Consider the following 16,922-nt stretch of genomic DNA (forward strand, 5'->3'; position numbering starts at 1 on the left):
TAGGTATAGACTAACATCTCACACCATATAAAAAAATAAGGTCAAAATGGGTATATGATTTACACATAAAGTATGATACCATAAGCAAAATAAGAGAGTATGGAATCATTTATCTGTCAGATTTATGGGCAGAATAAGAATTTAGGACCAAAGAAGATATAGAGAGTAAAACAAAATATAAAATAGATCATTTTGATTATAAAAAATTTAAAAGGTTTTGCACAAACAAAACTAATGTAATCAAAATCACAAGAGAATCAGAAAACTGGGAAAGAATTTTTGAAACAAATATCTCTGATAAATGCCTCATTTCTCAATTATATAGATAACTGAGTCAAATTTATAAAAACACAAGTCATTCCCCAATTGATAAATGGTCAAAGGATATGAAGAGGCAGTTTTCAGACAAAGAAATCAAAACTAGCTATAATCATATGAAAAAAAATGCTCTGTATCATTATTTTTTTTAATTTATTTATTTTAGTTTTCAACATTTGTTTAGATAAGATTTCCAATTTCAAATTTTTCTCCCTCCTTCCCCACCTCTCCTAGACAGCAGGTAATCTGATATAGGTTTTATAGATATAGATATAGATATAGATATGAAATAACATTAAACACATTTCTGCATCAGTCATGTTATATGAGAAGAATCAGAGCAAAAAGGAAAAACCTCAAAAAAGAAAAACAACAGGACCAAAACCAAAAGAAATAGTATGGTCCAATCAGCATCTGGGTCACTATTGATCAGAGAAATGCATATTAAAACAATTCTGAGATATCACCTCACACCTATCAAAGTGGTAACTATAACAAAAACAAAAAATATTGGATGTTGGAGGGGATATGAGAAAGCTGGGATGCTAATCCACTGTTGTTGGAGTTGTAAAAAGATCCAACCATTTTGGAGAACAATTTGGAACTATTCCCAAAGGGCTATAGAACCGTGTATACCCTTTGATCCAGCAATACCACTGCTAGGTTTATATCCCAAAGACATCCTCAAAAGAGAAAAAGACCTATTCGTACAAAAATATTGATAGCAGCCTTTTTTGTGGTGGCTAAGAATTGGAAAACAAAGGAATACCCATCAGTTGGGGAATGGCTGAACAAGCTGTGATATATGATGGTGATGGAATATTATTGTGCTATAAGAAATGACAAGCAGGATGATTTCAGAAAGGCCTGGAAAGACTTGTATGAAATGATCTGGAGTGAAGTAAGTAGAACCAAGAGAACATTGTGCAGAGAGACAGCAATATTGTTTGATGAAGAACTGTTAATGACTTAACTATTCTTGACAATACAATGATCCAAGACAATCCCAAAGGACTATTGATGAAATATCCTATCCATCTCCAAAGAAAGAATTGGTATTGATGTAACACAAACTGAAGCATGCTATTTTTTACTTTCTTTCATTTTTTTTCTTATATTCAAGTTTTCTTGTACAAAATGACTAATATGGTCATGTTTTACATAATCATAGATGTATAACCTATATCTGATTGCTCACTGCCTTAGGTAGGAGGGAGGGGAAGGAGGGAAAGAGGGATAAAAATTGGAATCCAAAACTATAAATAAAAATGTTCATCACCTTAAAAACAAACAAACAAATAAATAAATAAATTGAAAATTTTTTTGAAAAGAGGAAGAAGGGACTTGCCCAGGCTCGCCCAGCAGGTCAGCATATGAGGCCAGATTTAGTCCTCCTGATCTAGGCTCCAAGCTCTATCCACTGCCCCTTAGCTACCTTTTTGTAAGGCAAGCTTCTTGAAAGCAGGGACTGACTGATTTGTCTCTGTGCTCTCAGTGCCTAGCACAGCACCTAGCACATAGTAGGTGTTTAATGAGGGCAGTTAGGTGCCGCCGCAGTGCATAGAGTACCCCTCCTGGATTCAGACAGACTCATCTTCATGAGTTCAAATCTGGCCTCAGACGCTTGGTAGCCTGGTGACCCTGAGCAAGCCACTTTACCCTGTTTGCCTCAGTTTCCTCATTTGTAAAATGAGCTGGAGAAGGAAATGGCAAACCATTCCGTCATCTTTGCCAAGAAAACCCCAAATGGGGTGACAGAGAGTCAGATGTAACTGAAAAAAAACTCAATAACAAGGCACTTAACATGTTTATTGAGTTGAATTTAAAAGACCAGACCAGTGCTGGTGTGGAAGGGGCCAAGGAATAGAGGAGAGCCAACTCCTGCCTCTGCCACTTTGTCCTGTGTGACCTTAGACCCTTCCCAAACTCCCTCTGGTCCTCAGCTGCACCGGGAGGGGCTGGAAGGAGATAAGCCCTGGCCAAGAGCCTGGGAGCCTCCCGGCTTCCCTGCCTCTCGGGGCCTTGCTGCCCTCTGCTGGCAGGCGCGGGCACTGCCCGTGGAGCCCCAGGCCTTCCTGAGGGCAGCAGATACCAAAGGGACGATGCTTGGTCTGTAGGCCAGCCGATGGTCACTGAACCCCTCTCAGGCCTTCCTAGGGCTCTGTGGTCCTCTGCTGCCTTCCCTATGAGGTTCAGTCTCTTATCCTGCTCCCCCTTCCCCTGGCAACAACGCCACAAGCCCTGGAGGCCAGCCTTGCCACACCCTCTGGCCCTTTGGCCTCCCATTCAAGACATTCCAATCCCTTCACCACTGCGTGAGTCAGTTTCCTCATCTGCAAAATAGGGATAGTAATAGCCCCCACCTTCTAGGGTGGTTGTGAGGTTCAAACGAGCTAATCAGTGAAATGCTCTGCAGAAGCACCAGACAGGACAGGGAAGTGTGGCAGTGCAGCATCTACACACACCCGATGCCCCAGATACGGGGAGGGGGGGGCAAAATTGAGAGGAGGGAGCCCTCAAGTGAGCCCGTGAGGTGGAGGCCCTAGAGAGGGAAGGAGTGTGAGGCCCGGCCTCTGCCCTCCAGGATAAGCGGGGAGCAGCATGGTGGCCAGCAGGGCTTGCTCCCAGGAACGTTTCTGGCTCCACTTGTACCGTGAGGAAGGTACCCACTACAGCCACAAGGTTGGAGGCAGGGATGCTGTGATGGGCAGCATCTGGCCCAGCCTCCGGGTGCTGCCTTCTCTGAGGAGTTGTTCTCAGATGCCAAGGGAGACATGGGCAGGAGTTGCCAAGCAGGCAGAGGCAGGGCTCCCCACAGCCTGCAGGGGCCCAGGAGGCCCTTCCTTGGCCCACCCTCCCTCCATGACTCAGATCTCCTGTGGGCCCCACCCACTCCAGGGATGCCAGGGTGGGGCCCATGCAAAGGAGATGACTCCTTGGGTGCTCATTCTAGTTGCCTGCCTGCCTGCCTTCTGTCTTTTCTTTCCTCTAGTCCCAGCCAAGAGACAGCCCCATGGCCCCGGGCAGGCCCAGACTGTGAGCACTGGGGCCTCTGCCCTAGCTCCGCCCCCACCCCTCCTGTTTAGCTGCTGCTTCCCATGGCTCTGGCTCTGGCCCCGGCTCTGCGTCCATACCTGTCCTTTCCTTTCCCAGCTGGTGGTTACATGTTTGGGGCTGTCATGCCCATCATCACACTGGCTGGGGGAATGTGGCAAGTCAGGAATGTGCCAAGCACTGTGCCAAGTGCTGGAGCTGCAAAGAAGGCAAAAGACAGCCCTGCCCTCGAGGGGATCCCCGTCTACAGACAACTTTGTCCAAACAAGCTAGAGATAAGACGGACCAGAAGGGCTCAGATCAGGAAGGGCCTCTCTGGCAAGATGGGACTTTTAATCGGGACTGGAAGGAAGCCTGGGAGGGCAGCAGGTGGAGCAGCAAAGGAAGAGAATTCCGGGAATGGATGGCACCCAGAGAGAATGCCTGGAAAAGGAAATGGGAGCTCAGTGAGGAAGGGCTTTGAAGGACAGAGCGTTTGGGCTCTGATTCTGGAGGGCAGAGAGAGCTCTAGAATGTCTTGAGTGGGGGCTGACATGGTCGGACGTGCCCTGTGTCTGTCCTCACTGGGAGCTGTTTTGTGTGATGGATTCCCCAGAGTAGACTGAGCTCTGTGAAAACAAGGGTTGTGTCTTCTCTTTGTACTTCCCTCCAAGCCAAGCACAGAGGAGAATCTAAACAGGGAAGCGCTTCTTGTTATGAAATGTGCGAGCTGTCGCCCAGCATCTGTTAAATACTAGGTGTTGGATACTGTGCTGGGCCTTCCAAGGACCAGGACAGAAATGGAGGTGTACCTGCCCCGAGCAGCCTCAGCTCTCTCAGAGAGGGCACTGTGGTCATTCCTAAATGCTGGGAACTCAAGCTTGGCCTCCTGGTGCAGGGGGCCAGAGCCTTGAAGGCCTACAAGAAGCCCAGGCGAGGAGAAGAAAGGGCAGCATGGGAAGTGCCCCTGGAGGGCAGGTCTGCAGCAGTGACATGTCACTGCAATAGTGACCTGGTGCCAATGCTGTCTGAGGGCCCCCTCCCCGGCCAGGGCACAGCCTTGTCTGGTGCCTTGGGCTTTGGGCTACATCCTAGCGGGCTGATGAGACAGACAGGGTGGAGGGTCACTGGAAAGAGCCCTGCCCCTTCTATGCAGAGGCTGGTGCCATGGGAACACCTGCCAGTGCTCTTGTGACCCAAGCAGGGAGAGAGAGGAGACCCTGGGTGTGGGGCTTCAGGGAAGGTCTCAGCTGTTTTCCATGGCCCTTTGGAGGGTAGCCCTGGGCATTGCACTGGATGGCCTTCTTCCCCCCTCCCTCCTTCCCCTCTGCAGGGCCCAACCTAGCCTCCACTACTTGTGCTAGCTCTTGGGAGACCTGCCGTTCAGCGACTTGGCCCTTACAGCTCTCCCAGCCCTCACCGGCTTGCGGCCCCCTCACCCCTACACTTCCAGCTGTCTGCTAGGCTGGGCCTAAAGGAGTCATGGGCTGGCCCTTAACAGGGTCCCTAGAGGGAGACAGAGCTAGATCCCATTGCCTACACTTCTCAGTGGGAGCCCAGCCTGCCTTTTCAGCCTTATCCCCCACTCCTCTGTTTCCCCAACAATACCTGGTACCAATCTGGGCACATCAAGGTCTGTGAGGAACATGAGAGGATTGGCAGTCTTGGGTTTACCCTGGAATCCCAGCTCTGCCTCTTTTCCCTTCTCTGGGCCTCAGTACCCTCATCTGTAAAATTACTTGACTCCCCCACCTCAGAGGGGGTTTGTGTGACTCAGATGAGGTGACTTATGGCAAGAGCCCATGAAGGGGCAGCTCTTAAGGGGACAGTTTGGAGAGGAGAGCCTGGACCTGGGGGTTCATCATCACTATAGAGGAAGCCCATTTCCAGGAGACTCCCTGCCCAACCCCTGAGTATCTTCTAAAGTCACCTGTGGGGCCTGAGAGGTGGGCCTTGCGCAGGGAGCTGAGTGCTCATTGGCCAGACACCACATCTAACTAGACCCCTCCTGAACGGGGAAAGGGAACAAGTACTTCTTAAGGGCCTACTGTGTGCCAAGCACTAGACTAAGCATCGTGATCTGATTTGATTAGGGTAGTCATCAGGAGCAGGCTGACATTGCCTCCTTGGCGTGCACCTCTCTAGTGCCACTCCTTCGGCACAGGATGTACCCAGAGGAGCCAGAAGGGGCCAGGATGCAAAGTCCTTCTTTGGGGGCACAAAATCCTCCACTTGCACTGCTTAGGTCAGGGCCAGATGGGCTGACTGGGTACCAGGCTCAGCTGGCAGGCCCAAGTTCCCATGCCCCCATGTTCCCGGCATGCCCTTGGGCCTTCCCCTGCCAGACCAATGCCCTCCATGTGAGTTAGCGTGACTGTCGCCCAAGTCAGAAGCAAGGCCAGTCCTTAGAAAAGGACAGTGCAGCGGGTTGTTTTCATAATAATCATTCTTATTCCTTGGAGGGGGGGAACTGAATCTCCCCACCCCCCTCCCACCCCGGGCTTCCAGGCCAGGTGGGCGGGCCATGGTTCTGCTCCCATGTGGAAGAAACGCCAAGGGGCCAAGTGGCTGCAGGCAGCCCCAGCAGGGCTTGACTCCAGCCCCCCAGGTGCTGGGGGCTCTCATAGGCCACCTGTTAGGGTCATAGGAAGCGCTTTATTTTTAGTGTGTAGAAGATAGTTCCTGGCCAGCAAAGGGATCAGCCTTGGTGTCAGAGACTGAGTTAGCCCAGCCTGCTCAGCCCCTTCCACGACTCCTCAGAGGGGACGGAGGGGATGAGACTTGTAGCTGGATCTCTGTGCTGGCCATGGGGGGCACGCGGCCTCGGCCTTCAGGTCACCACACAGCCTTTCCAAGCCAGCCTTGGCCTGTGACAGCGCTGCTTGCGATTGCTGAGGGCAGCCGCTGCTGCCTCCTGGAAAATAGAGGGCACGTTGTCCTGGAGCCAGGCAGAGCACTCGAGATAAGTGACTGCTCGAACTGTTCTTGCCATCATCTGGCCCTGGGGGAAGAAACCAAAAAGCAACCTTGGCATCAGAGGCCCCCTCCCCAGCATCCTCGCTGCTGTTCCACCCTCTGGGTCAGCAGGAGCCATGAAAGTCACCAGCCTGGACCAGATCACAAATTTTACAAGCCAGGAGACCTTGGCAAGGCCTGGCACCTCTTGGGACCTCAGTTTCCCTATTTGTAAAAGGTGAGGGTTTGAATAGGTGCTCACTAAGGTCCATTCCTTCTCTAGGTCCTCTGATCTCTCCAGCTTCCTTCAAGCATTAGAATTGTTCTACAACTGTAGTTACCACCACCCAGAGAGATGCCATTTGCCTCCCTCACCGCCCATCTAGAGTTAGAGAAAGCCATGGGCTGTGTTTGTGATGGGCATGGGAGCCATCCTCAGCCTGTCCCTAACAGCCTTTTACCCTTTCCCGTGGGCTCTTTCCTGAGTCCCTCGAGCAACAATTCCCAATCTACTCTCTCCCTTCAAGCCCCCAACTCATTCTCCATGAGAGAGAACTCTCTCTCTTTCTTGCCTCTGACTTTCCTGCCCATGTTGAGCCTGGGCATTTCCACCCCTCAGAACTCTCACTTTGCTCATGTCTCAGAGGAAGAGGTGGCCCTTTTGCCCAGGACCAGCCCATCTAAGTCTTTTTTTTTTTCCTTCAGGGCAATTGGGGTTAAGTGACTTGCCCAGGGTCACACAACTAGTAAGTGTCAAGTGTCTGAGGTCGGATTTGAACTCAGGTACATCTGACTCCTGGGCCAGTGCTTTATTCACTGTGCCACCTAGCTGCCCCTAGGGAGATTCTTTTGGACCTGTGTGAGGTTGGAAAGCAGCTGCTTCCTGCCCTGGGAGGGCTACATGGCCCTGCTCAGCCCAGGTTACTGCCTAGCCTCTGCCTCCCCAGAGACTTTTGAGGATGAGTGGTTGGGGTAGGGGCCTTCTCTTTCTTGTGAATGTTCCTGTGGAGGGACACAGAGAGTGCCCTAGCCTGAGGTCCTGCAGTCATAGAGTAGAAAGAGGTCTCAGGGGTCATCTGGTCTAACATCAGCCCCTTCTAAACAGATCCCACAAATGGTCCTCTAATGTGCCCTTGGAGCCCTCTAGTGATGGAAACCTTACTACCTCCCAGAAAGGCCAAGGCAGGCCTAAGGCTCATACCTTCTGGTAGGTGATGGGTTCCTGGCGGTCCTGACGTAGTTTTTTCAGCAGCACCTTGTCCTTGCGCAGGTCAGTCTTACAGCCCACCAAGATGATGGGTACCCCTGGGCAAAAGTGTGCCACCTCTGGATACCACTGTCCGGACAGAGAAGGGAGACCATGAATCGGGGAAGGGGCAGCTTGTCACTTCCCTGAAGTCTTTGGAGAGAGAGAACCGGGCCGGCCTCAGTTTTCTCTCCCAGAGCCCTTTGCAGACTGGCCAGCTCGAGTTCTCAGCCCTCACTGTGACCTGTTAGGAGTCATTTCTACAGCAGTGGGACCGAGCTGCCCTGTGCTGTCCACACTCTCATGGACCTTGCTGTGAACAGAGCAAAGTTCACTAACCCCCAAGAGGCTTCACCCAGTCCATTCCTTCCATATTGATAGTATTCTGTTCTAATCTTAAGTACAAAGTATGTCTTTAAGACTTGGGGGAGGGCGGGTGGCTAGGTGGCACAGTGGATAGAGCACCGGACCTGAGTTCAAATCCGGGCTCAGACATTTAACACTTGCTAGCTGTATGACCCTGGGCAATGCACTTAACCCCAATTGCCTTGCCTCCCTCCCCCCCAAAAAAGACTTGGGGGAATCCACGACAGAGTGGGCATTAGTGCTGGGCCATTCCCCCTAACTAGAAGAACCTCAGAGCCACCTGGAGCCACTTTGGCCCCTGGAGGATTCAGTACTCACTGGCTCCCTGGGGAGGTCAGATCATACAGACTTGTGGATTGTAGAGATGAGAGGGACCAGCACAGTGACTTGTCTAGGGTCGCACAGCTATTAGGTCACAAAAGCAGAATTTGAATCCAGGCCCTCTGACTCCAAATTCAATATTTATTCTCCTCCTCTCCAAGGGACTGGGGGAAGCTAGACCTTTCAGCAGAAGGAGAGCAGGGAGTGGGGGTGGGCCATCTCCTACCACCCCGCCCCAGTGCACTGACCTTGGAAAGGATGTTGTCGAAGCTATTGGGGCTCATGACATCATAGCACATGAGCACTACTTGGGCATCTGCATAGGACAGCGGGCGGAGGCGGTCATAGTCTTCTTGCCCTATAAGTGAGCAGTGAGAAAGAGCACTTATTGTCCAGCCCACTCCCAAGATGCCCAGGGAAGTGTCTCTGCCTAGCTGTACCAGAGATTGGGGCAGGGGGAGAGGGGAGCAGACTGCACCTCGTCCTACCCCTCATTCTAAGGATGAGGCCTGGTTCTCCTGTCCTCTTCATTTATTTTCCTTAAATTATTGTTTACTGCTAAACAGCACTAAAAAGCAATTCAACATAAAGTTCTCACTATTTATATTTTTAAATGAATGTTGAAATCTAAATGTCTCTCTAGCACCTTATGGTCACACCCTCTCTGCCCCTTCCATTCTAGCTCCGTCTGCTCCTCTTTGTATTTGGAGAATCATTTTTCCTTTGAAAGAGCTGCAGTCGGTACGTCTGCTGTTTGAATCTCATTGGCATTGATTGAGTACTCACTGGTCGCCGTCACCATGTGTGTGCTTAGCAACAGGAGAAAGGACCAAAGGAGACCAGATTCATGGGTTGCCAGAGGGCCCTTTGGCTATGGAATCCCAGAGGGAAGAGCACCCTCCGAACAGAACCCAAAATGGCGGCTTTCTGGATAACCTTTAGCAAATTGCTGCTCTCTTAGGGAAGGGGAATGAATTTGGAAGTCAAATTTTTTAAAACGAATGTTAAAAATTATTCTACGTGGAATTGGAAAGAAATATGCTATTTTTTCAAGAAAGAAGAAGAGGAAGGGAGGGAAGGAGGGAGGCTTTTAAGCTTATTTGTGGCCTGGATTCTTCTGGCTCTGAGGAGGCCTTGTGGAGCCTTTTAAAAATCATGTTTTTAAATGCAAAGACTCTTAACACAGAATTACAAAAGAAACCAATTCTTTTGAAAAACATCGATCAATTGGAGCACTGGCCCTGGAGTCAGGAAAACCTGAGTTCAAATTAGGCCTCAGACACTTACTAGCTGTGGGACTCTAGGCAAGTCATTTAACCCCAATTGCTCCCCCCCTCCACCCCCCCAAAAATCCACAGTGATCAGAATCAAATGAAATATTTGTAAAGTGCTTTGGATACATCCTGCAGCCACTGGCTATTAGCTATTATTATAAAAATATTTTTTAAAAATAAGTTCATAGACTCCAAGTTGAGAACTCCTGAATATAAAATGTTAAGAGCATCAGAACTGGGAGGGACCTTTAGAACAAAGAATGTCATGTCTTGACATATTATTGGGGAAAAAATAATATTTTTAAAAAGAACTTGGCATGTCAGAACTGTTTTATTGTTCTTCAGTCCTTTTTTTAAATTTTCGTCTGACTCTCTGTAACCCCATCTGGGGTTTTCTTGGCAGAGATACCTGATTGGCTCGACATCTCCTTATCCAGCTCATTTGACAGATGAGGAAACTGAGGCCAACTGGGTAAAGTTACTTGTCCAGGGTCACCCAGCTGGTAATTGTCTGAGGCACCATTTGAATTCAGGCCCAGGCACTCTATCCACTGTGGTGCCCCCTACCTGCCTGTCAGCTGAATGACCCAGAATGTCAGGACTGGGAAGGGCCATCTTTTCCCAGCTGAAGAAGTCAAGGCCTAGAGAGGTCATGAGATGTTCCCTATGTCACACAACTATGGCCACTTCTAGGATCAGACCCTAGACTTCCTGACTCCCAATCTAGGGCACCAGGCTATACCCTGGTCTCAGGAGCTCCCCTTGGAACATTTGGCATTTGGGGGGTGCTTTGCTTTCCTTATTTGTGGACTGGGAGGGAGGGATCGCAGCAGAGGAGGGCCCTTGCTCAGCTGGGTGAAGTCACCTGGGCAAGGTCTGGCTGGTGAAGGGTCCTTGTGCAATGACTCAGGCCAGTCAGGACGGAGCAAAAGCCCCACAGCCCTGCCCAGGCCAGTGACCTGTAGGGGAGACCTGTCTCCCCCTCCCTACTTGGACTTATTGGGGTGGAGCTACAGACAGGGACAAGGTAGACACCTGTCAAGACAAAGAGCGGGCTTTTGTGTGTGGGAGCAAGAGAAGGGCAGAGGCACCAGTGGGGGGAAGGTCAGCAACCTATGGTCGGACAGCTCCTGAGCTGCTTACTTCCTGCCTTGGCTTTTAGCCCAGTCGGCCTCATCTCAGACTTCTCTGTACACACGGCTCTTTGGGACTGGAAACTGAGAAGCTAAGGCTGGGGTCACTTCTTGGCTCTGTGGCCCAGAGTGCAAGGGCGTTGGCATACACTGGAGGAAAGGAAGGAGGGGGTGGTGCCTTGGGGAGACGAGAGCAGGTCTGTATCCTTCCCTCCTCCTCTCTCCCCAACTTTACCCTGTGTCTTTGGGGCCCTGGGCCTTTGGAAGGCAGGCAGGCGAATTTAGGGTGAGGGCTTAGGGTTCTAAGCTCTGAATCTCCCTCATACAGACGGGCTTCCCCAGGCCATCCAGCCTCTGCCTCCCATTTCCCCTCTGCAGCAAGCTTACCTGCTGTGTCCCAGAGGTAGAGATTCACAGGTTTGCCCTCAAGCTGCAAGACCATGGAATACCGCTCAAAGACAGTGGGAACATAGGCCTGAGTAGAAGGAGAGAAAAGGTGTTTAATGGCAGAGGGAGACTGGAGGCCACCAAGAGTCAGTTAACAAATGGTAAGAGTCTAGGATGTGTGGGGTATTGTGCCAAGCTCTGGGGATACAAGAAAGGCAAAAGACCCTCCCTGCCCTCAAGGAGTTTACAGTCTGATGGGGAAAACAGCAGGCACACAAGTCATGGACGGGATGTATTGGAGTGAATCTCTAGAGAAGGCACAGGCAGGAAGGAGATCAGGAAAGGCTTCCTATAAAGGGGGGAGGGGTCAGATAGGAGCAGGGAGAGCCTTTCAGACCTGGGGGACGGCCAGAGAAAATGCCCACAGCCCAAAGGAGGAGGAACTTTCTGGGATCAGCCAGGAAGCCATACACAGAGGAGGAGGAGGAAGAAGGGAGAAGGAGCCTGGAAAGGCAGGATAAGGCTAGGTCATGAAAGGTTTTGAACAAGCAGAATTTTGCATTTGATCCTGGAGGCGATAGGGAGCCACTGATGTTGATTGAGATGGGGAGTGACATGGTTGGGCTTGGGCTTTAGGAAAATGGCCTGGAGTAGGGAGAGAGCCATGACCGGTAGACAAAGCAGCAGACAATTTCAGTAGTCCAGATGTGAAGAAACGAGGGCCTGTGTCATGCTGGTGGAAAAGAGAAGGGGTACAGTGGAGAGATCCTGGGAAGGGAAAGGAAACAGGAGGGGAAACTGGCCAGGTCAGATCTCAGCTTTCACGGTCACCCCGATGAGCACTGGAAGGGGAGGGGAGCAGAGGGAGGAGGGATGGTTAGCCTGGGTCCTCAAAGGCAAAAAGAGAATCTATGGACATTGGGATGATTTGAAGCCCAGTTTCCCTTCTCCCAACGAATGGGAACTTCTCAGTTCCTCTTAACTGTGGCGAGCCAGGAACTTTCTGCACCATAGAAATGTGAGGCAGGCGTTGAGATGGTGGCGGGGAGGCCTTGGCCCCAAGGCTACAAGGAGACCCTCTGGCCTTGGAGGGGAGGGGCCTCCCACCCCCACCCCCCTCCAGGCTGTGCCCCTGCCCCCCTCCTCAGGGCTGAGGGCCTGGAAGATAAGGGCTGGGCCAGGTGGGCCAGGTCTTCTGCCAGGAAGGGCAGAACCCCACCCAGCTGTGGCTGGGCCCAGGGAGTGACTCAGAAGGGCAGTTGGGGCCTCTGAGTCAACAGGACATAGGCCTTAGCTCAGGGTTGGGAGGGACAGGGTACAACAAGACAAGCACTCCTAGGGGAGGCCGAGGGTCAGGAGTGGGGGCCTCGCCGATGTTGGGGGCCTCCTCCCTTCCCCCAAACCTTTCCAGTGAGAGTTTCTTAAGCACCCCTATGTGGAGGCACTGTGCTGAGAGCTGGAGATCAGAAGACAAGGGAAAGGCTGTGGGAGAGCCCCGAGCCTGAGCCCCTCAGGAGCTGGAGTTGTGCCTTTCATTGATTCCATGTCCACTCATCCTTGTGGTCTCCCCCAAGACCTAACAGGTGGGGAGTGTTCATTGATTGGATTTGTACCCGAAGGGTCCTGAGCCAAGATTGGCACATAGTAGGCACCCACATGACTGATTGATTGATCTTCCCCCACACACACACACATACTCTGCCCAGGGCCTAGAGGTCAGGTCAGGTGTGGGAGAGGGAGGAAGGATGCCCAGGCTGGGCTTCCAGTGGACATTGGAGTCCTGTGGACCCTGGGCTAGTGTGACCCTGGGCAAGTTTTCTAACTTGCTCAGATCAGTTTCTTCAACTATAAAGTAGGAATGGTAATCCCTGCCCCACCTGCTTCTCAAGACTGCTGACCTTAAAACTGAGCTGGGATGAGACCAGAAAACCCGTCCTGTGTCTCCCCAGGTGGACCATCCCTCCTATCTGGGATCTGAAAGCAAAGGCTCACCAGCACCCCTGGGCTTGTGGGGAGAGGGCATCATGAGCACAGGCTGGCCAGATATACAGAGCACTGTACCCCCATTAACCTAGAACCTCCCCAATTACAGCTGGGAGCACCCTTGCAGGCCTCAGCTCTCTTGACTGGGCTACCTTCCACCCATTGGACCTAGCCTGGACCATCCAACAAAACCTCACTCTTTTTTCTTTTTTTGCGGGGCAATGGGGGTTAAGTGACTTGCCCAGGGTCACACAGCCAGTAAGTGTTAAGTATCTGAGGCTGGATTTGAACTCAGGTCTTCCTGAATCCAGGGCCTGTGCTCTATCCACTGTGCCACCTAGCTGCCCCAAAACCTCACTCTTGTGTATCAAGGTGCTCAGATGGGAAGACAGAGAAGCCAGAATATTCCTGGATCTCAGAGTCTAGTGAGGAAATGACATGACCCAGATCCCTCTGGTGACTGAGAAGACAGGGTGAGGAGAGGCTTGGAGGGGGCTGCCTGGGGTCCCTTGCAGAGGCCTGGGCTGGCTCCCCCAAGAAGTCCGAGCAGCTCTCAAGCCCTCATCTCTGCTTCCACACCTGTGTCCCCCTTCTCCATCAGTGCCTCCCCAGGAGTGTAGAAGTGATAAGCAGCTAATCTGAGCTACTCATTAATCAGCTCTGAGCAGCTAAAGAGGGCCCAGGCTCTTGCTGCCCTTCCCGGGTCATTCCCATGGGGGAGGGGAAACATGGGGCCTGCTTTGGAGTCCAGGAAAATTTCCTCCTCCTGGGCTACAAGGGGGAGGGCCAAGGCTCAGGCAGGCCTTTGGAGAGATGGCTTGTCGTCACTGTGGTTGGGGGAGGGTGCCAGCCATGACACCTCCCCCAAACCACTAGGGTGCCGGTGTGGGATACACCAAGGAGAGGCGGGCCTGCCCTCACCAAGTGTGCTCCCCCCACCAAAAGGGCACAGGCGAGATAGGCCACATGGCAATAAGCAGGAAGCCATCCTCACCAAAGCAAAGGCCCAGGGGAGAGTGTTAGACCTCCAGGAGGGTTAGAGGGGCAGGAGGACCAGACTCTTCAAGGGGGAGGAGAGGAGAGACTACATCTTTTACCCAGGTGACAGCCTGGGTAAAGGCCTGGAGGCTGGAGACGGAATGTCATGTCCAGGGAACTGCTCAGAGCATGCAGGGGGGAGAAGGAAGGCTGTGTGGGCCAGGGTCAGAGAACCACTTTCTGTTTGACTTGGGCAGAGCCAGCACTTCTCTGGACCTCGTCTGTCAAATGGGGCTGTTGGGTTACAACGCCTTTCCAATGGCAACCCTTCCGGCTCTAAGTCTAGGAACCTATAAATTCACTGAAGAGGTAGGGGACTGTGGGTATGGAGTACTGCATACCCCAGCAGACACAGTCATCTGATTGGTTCTGCTGAAGTTGGTTTTTTTCTTTTTAATATTTACGAAAAGGGAAGCCTTGTTGGGGAGGAGGAGAAGGAAGAGCTATATTTGGAAGTGAATGTGACATAAAAACAAAAGGGGTCATACATGTTGAAAAATACATATGAAATAAGACTGGAAAAAAGATGTGGGCCAGATTGGGAAGGGCTTGTCTTCCCCCCATTGTCCTCTGGTGCCTGAGGGTTTGGGTGAGGTTTGGAGGAAAGAGAGCCCCGCCCTTTCTCGAAGCTCCTCCAATCAGTTTCTGTTCTGTAGCATGTTGCACAAAGAGCCCGCCCTCCCCAGCCTTATAAACTGTGGTTCCAGAGAAGGTGCCAACCTATACTAGTGGAGGGAGTTTGTTCATATGCCAGTGAAGACAGGCCCCTGTCTTTCCCCATAGGTACCCCCGTGATACCACTCTCTTCCAGGTCAGCATGCCCAGATTGCTCCCTTCCCCCTCCTTTGTTCTCTGTCTGCCCTTGGGAGCCTGGAGAGAAGCCGAGGAAGAGCAGTTCCAGCCCAGGTGGGGGTCCAGGACAAAGAAAATAGATAAGATTCCCTCTCGGGCTCGTGCCATCTCTCCCAGACTGTCTACCATTTAGCCTGTCTCCCTATCTTTGTCTCTGCAGAGTAGTTTCCTGCAACCTCCCCCACTGGACCGGGAGCTCCCTGATCCCAGGGGCTGCCTTTGGCCTTTCTCAGGTCTCAGTTATCCCTTCCACACTTTAACTTTTCCCATTGTGGTTTACATGTATCATTAGCCACATAAGAAATTAAATGGGGATTGGGGGGGTGGAGTTTTGAAGAGTTGCAGAAACTCAGAAATGCATAAAATATATGTATAGTATTATATAATACCAACCCAGATTTTACAGTAAGGTGCTGTGAATGCCCCATGAAAGAGAGAAGGAAGTCAGACTTCTCTGGTACACACTGCGGGCCAAAAGAGTCCCCATGGATTTTCTAGGCAAGGGGGGTAAGGGGGGGCAGCTCCATGTGGAAGGGGTAGCAGCTGTCAGTCAAGTTCTTCTTGATGACGGGTAGATGGGACTGAGCTGATGGGTCACAGGTGCCTCCGAGTGTTGGCCTGCAAACCAGTAGGTTTTAGCCCAATAAGAAACCAACTCTGTTCATGGAGGAGAAAACCCCTCAGGCGTCCACTTTGCCTGAGCCCCAGGCTCTCTGGCCTCTGAGCCAACGTGGCCTGTGGCCTTTGTTGGATAGTAAGGGTATAGAAAAACAGAGAGATGTAAGCGATTAGTTTAGAGAGGCAAAGGGCTGCTGCTGGGTGGGTGGCCCAGTGGTAGTGGGTTCTACTTGCACTTAGAAAGACCTAAGTTCAAATCCTGCATTCTTTACCTTCCTAGCTATGTGACCCAGGGGCAAAGCACTTACCTCTCTCTGCCTCAGTTTCCTTATCTGTAAAGTAGAAATAGTCTTCCCACCTACCTGAGATAATCCAGGAAAAGCTTTGCCAATTCAAAAGGCCCATGTCCGATGCTGTTAATACTAGTATTGTTACTCTATTCCAAAGGAAGGACGGAACACACAGTGGCGGGGGAATGGGGGAGACCGCCCAAGAAAAAGCTCTTCCTGTGAGGTAGGGGCTGGTCCGGAAGGGAGTTCAGATTGGTAGATGGACTAGGAAGTGGACCACTGAAGGGGTGTCCTGGTTGGTTACGGGCAGGGGAGAACAGGAGGAGGGGAGGGAGCAGGGCTGGTCTGGGCCTTTACACATCAAACCCTGAACATGCCTCAGCATGATGCTTGGGCCCACTCCCTCACGCTGGAGAAGCCCTGCCTGCCATCAGCAAGGAAGGAAAGAACTTGGAAAGCAGTTGGGAAGCGGCCCCTGCAGGCACCTGCCCCCATTTTCCCTTCTGGGATCTCTTAGGAGAGAGGGGGAAGGGCAGAGAAGGGCAGCTGTGTGTGACTGTGGGCAGGGGACATGACAAAGGGTGCCGCTGTGCGTGTGTGTTGCTGCGTGGGGTGCCCCAGTATGTGGAAGTCAGTACTCACCTCAGGGAACTCTCCCTTGGCGAAGACCATCAGCAGAGACGTCTTGCCGCACCCACCGTCCCCCACTAGGACCACCTTGATGGTAGGGACAGCTGGGTCCGAAGGCTGGGGTTCATTGTCCCTTTGCATGCCGCTGGCCCCAGAGCCGGTCCTTCAAAAGGCCCCGTCCTGCTCAGCGGGCATCTCTCTGGGAAGGTGTGTCGAGGGAAGGTCAGGCTTCCTCTTCTTCCTTGGACTTTCCCCCACTCCCTGCAGGTCGGGACCTCCCCTCTATCTTCTCTCTGCCTCCGGGGGCTGGGAGGCTGTGGGGGCCGTGGGGGCCTGCTGGATCTCCAGAGGAGGTGGGAGTTACTGAGCTACAGATGTAGCCCTGGCCCAGCCCAGCCCCTCTGGTGACAGGCCCGGAAGGCTGCAGGTATGTGAGCTCAGGAATGTGGAAGGGGCGGGCACCACCTGCAGGAAGCCA

At 51.9% G+C, this 16,922-nt stretch overlaps 1 protein-coding gene across 1 annotated transcript; it reads right to left on the reverse strand.

Moving 5' to 3' along the window:
* Positions 1–6,006: 6,006 nt before the first annotated feature.
* Positions 6,007–16,691, reverse strand: RHOD (ras homolog family member D). The gene is made up of 5 exons (XM_043972650.1): positions 16,457–16,691; positions 11,034–11,121; positions 8,488–8,597; positions 7,508–7,642; positions 6,007–6,352 (listed from the first exon to the last, which is right to left on the reverse strand). Exons 1-5 carry the CDS (start codon positions 16,583–16,585, stop codon positions 6,182–6,184), a joined length of 633 nt encoding a protein of 210 aa, XP_043828585.1. The 5' UTR covers positions 16,586–16,691; the 3' UTR covers positions 6,007–6,181.
* Between the last annotated feature and the right edge of the window lie 231 nt (positions 16,692–16,922).

Source organism: Dromiciops gliroides, chromosome 6 (assembly GCF_019393635.1).
Source record: "Dromiciops gliroides isolate mDroGli1 chromosome 6, mDroGli1.pri, whole genome shotgun sequence".
Classification (NCBI taxonomy): Eukaryota; Metazoa; Chordata; class Mammalia; order Microbiotheria; family Microbiotheriidae; genus Dromiciops; species Dromiciops gliroides.

Coding starts and splice junctions, on each gene's coding strand:
- RHOD (XM_043972650.1), bottom strand. CDS start 16,585: ATGCAAAGGGACAATGAACCCCAGCCTTCGGACCCAGCTGTCCCTACC. Junction 11,122..16,456: donor CCAAGGGAGAGTTCCCTGAG/GTGAGTACTGAC, acceptor CCTTCTACTCAG/GCCTATGTTCCCACTGTCTT. Junction 7,643..8,487: donor TCGACAACATCCTTTCCAAG/GTCAGTGCACTG, acceptor CTGTCCGGACAG/TGGTATCCAGAGGTGGCACA.